Raw genomic sequence first — 10,314 nt, 5'->3', positions numbered from 1 at the left:
TTTAGTTTTTATTTTTCCTTTGGAACTAACACAGTTTACTCTGAAAATCTAATTTGCTTAAGAGGATCTTGCAACAGGGGCAATATGACTTCTGACTATCCCACCCACCTATACGCTTGTAGTCTAGCTGGGTAGGACAGCCTCGTCATTTTTTGAGACAATAAGCCAGCAAATATGGCCAATCCAGTGCAAAGTCAGCCTTCAAAGGGCCATAAAGGGAGGCATGCTTTTCCTGAACTGTATTCTATTTTATTATTTATTAAATTTCCACAGTTCCTTCAATCTACTTTTGCACAAATGTTCCCAGACAACTCTGATTAAAATCTGCTTTGGGAGCTTCTGTATAGAATAAGAGTTTTCTAATATTGTTCTATCTAGTTTCTGCTTCCAGAACCCCATTTTGTTGCTACTATATAATTAATTACAATTAATTTTGAGATATTTCTTCCTGGCATTATCTATTATATTTTCATTGCATCAAGGAAGTATATTCCAGCTGACTGAAACCATACAATTCAGTTCACTTTATAATTCAGGTGCTTTAAACATCTTTGTAACAACAGTGAGTCTATGATGCTGATACTGAATTTTCCTACCAAATCAATGGATTTTTTCACATATTTCATGAATATATAGAAGGTATTGTGCTATTGTTCAATCTATGAAATTAGATTAAAATGTTCACATGTTAAAGTTATACTAACGAATTCAAATTATTTCTTAAATTTCAAGAATAGTTTACATTTATTATATCCAAACTGAAGAAAATTCAAAGGTCATTCTGATAAATATATGGCTGTATTTCAAATCCATTACCAAAATTTTACTTTTCAAGTCCATAGTAAATACCTTCTGAAATGTGCTGCCTTTCCTTTCAGGGACTTCTAGTTGAGGACATGGGAACAGAGAATGCAACACTGCTGTCACAATTTGTTCTCACGGGACTCAGTCACCAGCCACAGTGGAAAATCCCCCTGCTCCTGCTGTTCTCGGTGATCTATCTCATCACCCTGGTGGGGAACCTTGGTCTGATCACCCTCATCTGGAATGACCCTGGCCTTCACATCCCCATGTACCTATTTCTAGGGAGTTTAGCCTTTGTGGATACGTGGTTATCATCCACAGTCACACCAAAGATGCTTCTCACTTTCATAGCTAAGAGTAAACTGATCTCTCTCTCTGAATGCATGATACAGTTTTTTTCATTTGTAATGTGTGCAACCATGGAATGTTTTCTCTTGGCCGCGATGGCCTATGATCGCTATGCAGCCATATGCAAGCCTTTACTCTACCCAGTAATCATGACAAACAGACTGTGTGTACGTCTCCTAGTCTTGACCTTTATAACTGGAATTCTTCATGCTTCAATTCATGAAGGCATGTTATTCAGATTAACCTTCTGCAATTCCAATGTAATACATCACTTCTACTGTGATGTTATGCCACTGTTAAAGATTTCCTGTACTGACCCTTCTCTTAATTACCTCATCATTTTTATTTTCTCTGGCTCAATCCAAGTATTCACTATTTCAACTATTCTAGGCTCCTACACATTAGTTCTATGTACGGTCTTAAAAAAGAAATCTCGCAGAAGCGTAAAGAAAGCCTTTTCCACCTGTGGGGCCCACCTCTTGTCTGTGTCTTTATACTACGGCTCTCTTCTCTTCATGTATCTGCTTCCTGGATCTCAAAAAGTGCAGGATGAGGACATGATGGACTCTGTATTCTACACTGTCATAATCCCTGTGATGAATCCAGTTATCTACAGTCTGAGAAACAAGCAAATCACAGACTCACTGGCAAAACTCTTAAAGAGAAACGTTTAGTCTCATGTTGCTATCTGCCATCTCTTTGTTAAAATATCACAAACTTGCGTTGGGTTAGTATGGTTGTATCTTGTTTATGATCTAAAGTATGTTCCAATCACGCCTGTCCTAGCAATTTTAACAAGTTAATATGTAAATTCCTACTTCTTTCAAATATTTCTATGTGTGTATACAAAGACATTATATTATGATAAAATAAATGCAGCAGCACATCAAACTGTTTTTCATGTTCTTCGTTATGACTACAACCACTATAGAGAATAGCAAAGACTTCAGTGTGATGGCTTTTTTCAGCTTAGAAGCTCATATCACATTTATCTGTGTTGAAATATAGTTTTGTATTTCAATGTCAGACAGAAGTGTCTAGCGTATGACCACAAATTTATAATGTTAGCAACATAGTAGGAATCTTGTTTACTACTAATATGTTACTAATTTATTAACCTGGATATTTAAAAGGATTCATTATTTTTCTTTTTTTGTGTGCAATTATGCATGTATTTACCGGCATTCTACTTTTTAGATTATTGACAAAATTATCTTGCTCCTTATGAAAGAATTAACAACTATTATGATTTAGGTATAAATCAACAATCACTGTGAGCTGGTTAGTTTTTGCCAATACATATCAGAGCCACCTGAAAAGAAGAAGGCTCAGTTACTGAATTTCCTGTATCTGATGGGCCTGTGGGTGTGCCTGTGGGGACAGTTTCTTGATGAATGACTGATATGGGAAGGTCCAACTCATATGGACAGTGATACCCTTACCTAGGTGGTTAAGGGTTATGTAAGAAAGTAAGCTGAGATGCTATGGAAAGCAGGGCTGTTACAGTATGCCTCCATGGTCTTGGCTTCAGTACCTGCTTCTGCTTCACTCAATGATAAACTGAGATCTACAAGTTGAAATAAATCCTTTGCTCTATAAGATTCTTTTAGTCATGAGTTTTATCACTGGAACAGAAAACCAGCTAAGACACACAGGGATAACAATCAGTTTGGGTTGTGTCCTTGCTAAGGTAGAATGTTGTTGAACATGTTTTCAGGAATATGTCAAGAATTCTTTAAAGAGTAGAGTTGATTTATTTTACTTGTTGATTGACTCTTTTAAAACAGGCTTTAAATGTTTAGTTGGAATTAAAAGCCACCAAGAAAGCTTGTAAAAACACAACCTAACTTGCTATACATTGAGAGTTTTCTAATTCTGTAATGTTAATAAAGTTGATTTGGGATCATACATAAAAATTGTTGTTTTGTAAAAATTTTATATAAAATAATGTATTGTAAAAATTCTATATAAAATAAGTATGTGTCCATCAAAGGAAAGTTTCTATACATTTACATTAATTACTTAAATTTGAGTAAGATAATATTAAGATCTATGCCATCTGCTTTTACTTTCACCGTGCTTGGTAAGATAGATCAGTATTTAATGTAGCATCAATTTCAACATATTTGAAGTGTAGTAGGCATTTGTTAACTTTCTGTAGGTATGATGCTGACAGTGAAAATCCTGTGGCATTGTTTAAGTATAGTTAGTACAAGGAACTTATATTAATTACAAAAATATTATTTAGTAAGATAAGTCAATTTGGGTCTATAGTTTTCCAAGTTCATGTATAAGACTCCATTTGCAGCTGGGCAGTGGTGGTGCATACCTTTAATCCCAGCACTCGGGAGGCAGAGCTAGGTGGATCTCTGAGTTTAAGGCCAGCCTCGTCAACAGAGTGAGATCCAGGACAGGCACCAAAACTACACAGAAAAACCCTGTCTCAAAAAACCAAAACCAAAACCAAAACCAAAAACAAAAAACAAAAAACAAAAAAAACAAAACAAAAAAACCATCCATTTGCTTGAAGAATGTTATTTTTACTTCTTTGTTAATGTTTGTTTTGTGTAAGACTTATTTGAAGGCAGTAACTTGCAATTATATTATTGCAAAATATTATATTTCCCTTTTTATCAAGAGAATATTTTTATCAAATATAACATGAATGTTGCATTTATAATGGTTATGAATTTGAATATGAACATCATATGAGTATGAACTTACAAGTTCCATATTTGCTCTCTACTTCCTAGATAAAAAGGAAGTCCATGCTTATTTCAAAGTTCAGATGGTCTGATAACCAATAGTGTTATCTAGTCTGAATCTGAAGGCAAGGAATTAATGTGTACCAGTGGTAGGAGAATGTCAATAGCTAAAATGGGTGGAAAATGAACTCAATCCTTCTGTGTTTCCTTTTACTGAGGCACTCGGGTGATATAATGATGCCCCCATGCATTTAGAGAAGGTCAAATAACCTATTTATTCAAACTATTCAAATGGGCAACACCTTGAACAAAGAAATCCCTTGACAGATACATCTAGAAATGATGTTTTACTAGTTACCTTAGGCCTCAGTCATGTGGACACAGAAAATTACCTGTTCTCACCATACTCCCACTTCCTAAGGACTCCATGTTTTGGTACAGAACCAATTTCCCCTAGCTCTGCCACAGAGCCTCTTAGCTTTTCTTCTTAGCCTTCTCTACTCTTTTACACTACTCACTGACCTGCAGAAACACTCTCTAGAAGGGGCAATGCCTAGGGCACATGAAGGGCAACAGCAACCAAAGATCAGAACACCCACCCAACAAAGACAAAACCAGATATCAACACAAAGAAATGCCCCAAACATCCTGTCAGTTGCTCAGATCCCAGAATAAAAACACAGATGTGAACAGATAAGACAATATGCCACCACCAGAATCTATAACCCTATTATTTCTACAGTAAGCCCTGAGAAAGGCAATAGGGCTGAAAATTTTCAAAATAAAGTCAAGGTCCTTAATAAGGATATGAATACATCCCTTAATGAAGACCCTGAAGACAAAAGGAAACAGTTGAGTGCAACAATGAAAAGAGTTCAAGATAGGAAAGTACAAATAGAATCACTAAACAAAATCCAAACTGAATTAAACCAGTAATGAAAAATTTAGGAAGTCAAATAGAAACTTCAGAGGTAAACCTCACCAATAGATTATACAACATGGAGCAGCAAACCAGAGGTATTGAAGACAAGGTAGAAAAAAAAATGAATAGTTCCGTCAAAGAAAATGTTAAATAAAAACAACAAAACAAACAAACAAAAAAACAATCTGGGCCCCAAATTCCAGGAAATCTGGGGCACTCTGAAAAGACCAAAGCTGCAATTAAGAATAGGGACAGAAGCAGGAAATGAAACCCAAATCAAAGGCACAGAAAATAATTTTAATTAAATTGTAGAAGAAAATTTCCCTAACTTGAAGAAGGAGGTGCCTAGCTAGGTATAAGAAGCAGACAGAATATCAACTAGACAGGACCAGAAAAGAACTTCCCACGATACCTAATAATCAAAACACTACATGTATGGTATAAAGAAAAGATATTGAAGGCTGCAAGGGAAAAAGACTAAGTCACACATAAAGGCAGGGTATAAGAATAGTACCTGACTTCTCAATGGAGACTCCAAAAGCCAAAAGGGCCTGTATGGATGTTGTATAAACTCTGAGAGAACATGGCTGCCCACCCACACTACTCTACCCAGCAAAACTATAAATCATAATCCATAGAAAAAGATAAAAACCAAATTTAGGCAATTTCTAGCTTCCAATCAAGTTCTACAAAATGCACTACAAGGAAAACTTCAGTCTGAAGAGGTTAAGAATGTCCAAGAATATATATATTTCTACAGCATCCAAGAAAAACATCTTCATCATAGACAGATATTATCTCAGGGTAAAAGGATTAAAAAAGTATTCCAAGAAATGAACCCAAGTAACAAGCAGGTATAGAAATTTTAATATCTGATAAAACATATTTTTAAACCAAAACTAATCATAAGATATGACGAAGGATATTACCTACTCAACAAAAGAAAAATCCAATGTGAGGATATTGCAATCCTAAACATTTATGCACCAAATACCAGGGCACACAAATAAAGAAACATAAATACAACTAAAATTACATACTGATCCTCACACAGTGATAGTGTGAGACTTCAGTACCCCCACTCAGTACTCAAGCCAATAGACTGGATATCCAGACAAAAATTAGACAGAGCAATTCTGGATTTAAATAATGTCATAAATTAAATGGACTTGGCAAATAGCTACAGAACATTTTACCCAAACATGAAAGGATACAGTATCTCCTAAGCAGCTCATGGAACTTTATATGAAATAGACCACAAATTTGGAGAGAATGTAAGTCTCAACATAAATAAGAAAACTGAAATAACACCTTACATCCTATGTGACCAACATGGATTAAAGCTGGATATCAACAACAATAAAAAGTATGCAAAATCATGGAACCTGAACAACTCACTATTGAATGAAAAAAATGGGTAAAGAGAGAAATCAAGAAAGATATTAAAACCTTTTAGAATTGAGTGAAAATGAAGATACTACATACTTAAACATTTGGGACACAAAGATGGTGATCCTAAGAGGCAGGTTTATAGCACTAAATGCTTACATTAAAAAGGGACCTGTGGGTGGAGGCAGATATAGTGGGTCTGGAATAGACACTGGAGAAAGGTATTGGATATGGTTGGATGGAGTGGTTCGATACAGAGAAGTGACCTATAGGTTGTAATAGATATATTGGGTCCAGGCTAGACACTGGAGAAGGTTATGGGATGTATGGCTGGGTGGATAAGTTGGGTACAGAAAAGAAAGGACCTGCGAGTAGTGACCACTCCAGACCAGACCCTATGGGGTGCAGGTGGGAGTGGCCAGACTAAGCTGGGGCACTGGATGTGGGATCCAGGCTAGATTTGTTCGCTGGGGAGGAACATGGAGAGGGAAGTCAGAGAGACTCACTTTTACCAGCCTGGGCCCCTGAGAAAAAACTCGGAGGTCTCTAAAATATATTTTCAATAGCTAATATTCAAACCTCCTCCGGCATTGGAAATTCATGATGTTTAAGTGTATGATACTCTGTGGGACTAATTTGGGCATTTCATAGGGTTCCAAATCTATGGTGCCCAGTAGAGCATCCTTATCTAGTTCTCCAGAGAACCTTTAGCCCAAATGGGAATTTCAGTTCTTTAAATGATCCTCTTCTAGAAAAACTTTGCAGGGGTATAATCTGATTCTAGTGTTGAAGGGTAGAGTTCATATACATAATAGATTTGGTGCTTGAACAATTAAATTTCCAATATGAATCACTGTGAGAAGAATTGCTACCCATATTACTGTCTTCTTGTGCCTACGCTGTTGTGATCTTTTCTGACTTAGCTCAACACATTTTAAGTATCTCAGCGGTTTCTTTCAAGATATGTGTAAGTGAGAAATGAGTTCAATAGTATCTATCATGCTTTTCATAGTTGTTCAAGAATACTTTTTATTCCGTTAAAATTTTATAATTGTCTTTGGTTTCCTACACAGTTGGATACAAATGAAAACAAGGAATGACCTGCATTTTTAACATTATTACTAAATATGAGTAAGCAAAATATCTAGAATTGTCCTCTTTAATGGTGGCTTTTAAAATGTTTTAATCTTGCCCTAATGACTTGCAAGATCTCATGAAGCTGGCATTTTAATCTATTTCTCCATGGTCTGTGACTTAAGTATGTGCTTGCTGTCAAGTTCTGGAGGGCCCCAAAAGTGATGGGCCTAGGCTGTGTTGTTTGGGGGTCTATGTAACCTTCCTAGCAAACAACTCAAAAATGAGGTAACCCCTTCATGTTGCTGCAGTTTTTGTTTGCTAGCATGAGGAGTCTGGTTGGGGTTTTGTGCCCTCCCTACTGTAGGGTAACTCCATTAGTCCTCCTTTTATATATGCATGCTTTTGTACTTCTCTTTCTTGTGATTTTCCTCACCGTAATGCCCACTCCTTCCCTTTTAATCTCCACTTGTTTATCCTCTGTTGAGAAGCTCTCTACAGGTAATAGGTTTTAGCAGCCTATGGATGCTTGATAAATGCTGATTGTCCTCCACATATCAGACGATTTACAACATTCCTGTACCATGTAGCTGCCTATTTCCCCTTATTTCTTCTGTTTTCCTACACTGGCTCTATTGTGTACAGGAAGCTGTTTTCACCAAAGCCGTTAAAACTTCTTAATTTTCAGCATACAGGGATCTAGTCAGTTGTGCTTCCCTGTTTTGCTTCTATTACCTTTATTTTCTTAGTGATCACAACCTTAAACTGTCTGGTTATGTTCTGCCCAAAGTATATTTGTATATTTTCACTGGTGTGACATAGGCTCATAGTTGTATCAAGAAATATTTCTTTGGGAATGAAATTGTCTTTAATATAGAAATTCTGGTTGACAGTAGAGTAGTTCACTGCACATGAAGGAAGGAAGGGAACAAGGCACACATTATGATTAAGCTTTGGTAGGTAGACCAGCTCTCCCACTCGTGATAAAAATAACAGACTATTGTATCTAATTTCTCAAGCTCAGGTTTAAAAGACCCCATGCAAAGTTCTCAAAAAGGTTTTTATGTTTCCTTTTTGGTTGACTATCTAGTTGGCATGTCATACCTCACTACTTAGTAATAGGTCTTTATTTTGAATTCTTTGTGATTTACCATTCTATTCTCTAATTACCCTCAGCTTCCTACCACATTTACATTTGATTTTACATAATTTAAAGTCATTTGGGGATGTTTTTAAAAGGTAGCCTATTAGACCCTTGTTTATACTAATGCAACAGTTTCTACAGTTATATTTCACACAAATGTCCTCAGAAAATTTTGGCATATAATCTGCTTTGAAAGTTTCTGAATACAACAAGGGCTTTCTAATACTATTGCTTCCAGGCCCCCACCACTGAAACCTATTTCTTTCTGCTACTGTATAATAACTTTAGAAGTTATTAATTTTGAAGCATTTTGCCAGCTACTACCTATTGATGACTTTCACCTGCAAGTTAGCCACTATATCCCAATTGGTTGAGACCATTCATTTCAAACTAAGATGTTATGCAGGTGCACAAAACATCTTTTCTCTTACTCATAATCTACGACTTAAATACAAAAGTTTCTACCAAAACAAATGAGATTTCTCCACATTTTATGAATGTTGGAAAACATCTGGTTTTCATTAATCTGCTGGTACACTGACATTTAAAATTTTAATAATGGACTTGCATCATGCCTTAATATCAAGAATAGTTTCCATCTATCATGATAACATTAGATACAGTAAAAGGGCATTCTTATAAGTATATGGCTGCATTTAAGTTCTAACACCCAGAAATTCACCTTACAACCTCAAGTGAATACTGTGTGACATTCATTGCCTTTCATTTCAGGGATATCCAGTGAGGACATGGGAACAGAGAATGCAACACTGTGGACACAATTTGTTCTCACAGGACTCACTCATCTGCCACAGTGGAAAATCCCCCTGTTCCTTCTGTTCTTGGTGATCTATCTCATCACTGTTGTGGGGAATCTTGGTCTGATCACTCTCATCTGGAATGACCCTGGTCTTCACATCCCCATGTACCTATTTCTAGGGAGTTTAGCCTTTGTGGATACTTGGTTATCATCCACAGTCACACCAAAGATGCTACTAGACTTTTTTGCCAAGAGTAAACTGATCTCTCTCTCTGAATGCATGATACAGTTTTTTTCATTTGGAATCAGTGCAACCACAGAATGTTTTCTCTTGGCAGCAATGGCCTATGATCGCTACATTGCCATATGCAAACCTTTACTCTACCCAGTGATCATGACAAACAGACTCTGTGTACGTCTGCTAATATTGTCCTTTGTGGGTGGATTTATTCATGTTTTGCTTCATGAAGGCTTTTTATTCAGACTAACTTTCTGTAAGTCCAACATAATACATCACTTTTACTGTGACGTTATGCCACTGTTAAAGATTTCCTGTACTGACCCTTCTCTCAATTATCTAATGCTTTTTATTTTCTCTGGCTCAATTCAGGTATTTAGTATTTTGACCATTCTTGTCTCTTACACATTTGTTCTGTTTTCAATCTTAAATCAGAAATCTATCAAAGGCATAAAGAAAGCCTTCTCCACCTGTGGAGCTCACCTCTTATCTGTGTCTTTATACTATGGTTCTCTTCTCTTCATGTATGTGCGTCCTGCGTCTCCACAAGTAGATGATCAAGATATGATGGACTCTGTATTTTACACTGTTGTAATTCCTGCGCTAAATCCAATTATCTACAGTTTGAGAAATAAGCAAGTAAAAAATTCACTTGTGAAATTAATAAAGAGAAATGCTTAGGTCTCAGATTATTATCAGTTGTATTTTTATTAAAACACCACAAAATCATGCAGGCTTTGTGTATCTAAATTTTGTTTACTGTCTAAAATATTTTTCACTTATCTACCCTAGAATGTCCTTGTTGCTGGTTTGTGTGTATATAAATGTATGGGGTATATGTGTATGGTGTGTGCACATTTGTGTGCATAATTACATTTGACTGTGCACACATATGGGAAGGCCAAAGGAGTTCACCAGCCTATAGCTTGA

General features: G+C 36.2%; 2 protein-coding genes across 2 annotated transcripts; both read left to right on the top strand.

Annotated features, from left to right (window-relative positions):
- Window positions 1-887: 887 nt before the first annotated feature.
- LOC118594166 (olfactory receptor 187-like) lies at window positions 888-1,826 on the top strand. The gene has a single exon (XM_036204010.1). It carries the CDS (start codon window positions 897-899, stop codon window positions 1,824-1,826), a length of 930 nt encoding a protein of 309 aa, XP_036059903.1. The 5' UTR covers window positions 888-896.
- A 7,300-nt stretch (window positions 1,827-9,126) lies between these two features.
- Window positions 9,127-10,065, top strand: LOC118594093 (olfactory receptor 5H8-like). The gene has a single exon (XM_036203889.1). It carries the CDS (start codon window positions 9,136-9,138, stop codon window positions 10,063-10,065), a length of 930 nt encoding a protein of 309 aa, XP_036059782.1. The 5' UTR covers window positions 9,127-9,135.
- Window positions 10,066-10,314: the final 249 nt, after the last annotated feature.

The sequence above is a fragment of the Onychomys torridus genome, chromosome 12 (assembly GCF_903995425.1).
Source record: "Onychomys torridus chromosome 12, mOncTor1.1, whole genome shotgun sequence".
NCBI lineage: Eukaryota > Metazoa > Chordata > Mammalia > Rodentia > Cricetidae > Onychomys > Onychomys torridus.
This window is presented reverse-complemented; position numbering and strand designations above follow the sequence as displayed.

Excerpts from the sequence above, each read along its gene's own strand:
- LOC118594093 (XM_036203889.1), top strand. The coding sequence starts at position 9,136 with ATGGGAACAGAGAATGCAACACTGTGGACACAATTTGTTCTCACAGGA.
- LOC118594166 (XM_036204010.1), top strand. The coding sequence starts at position 897 with ATGGGAACAGAGAATGCAACACTGCTGTCACAATTTGTTCTCACGGGA.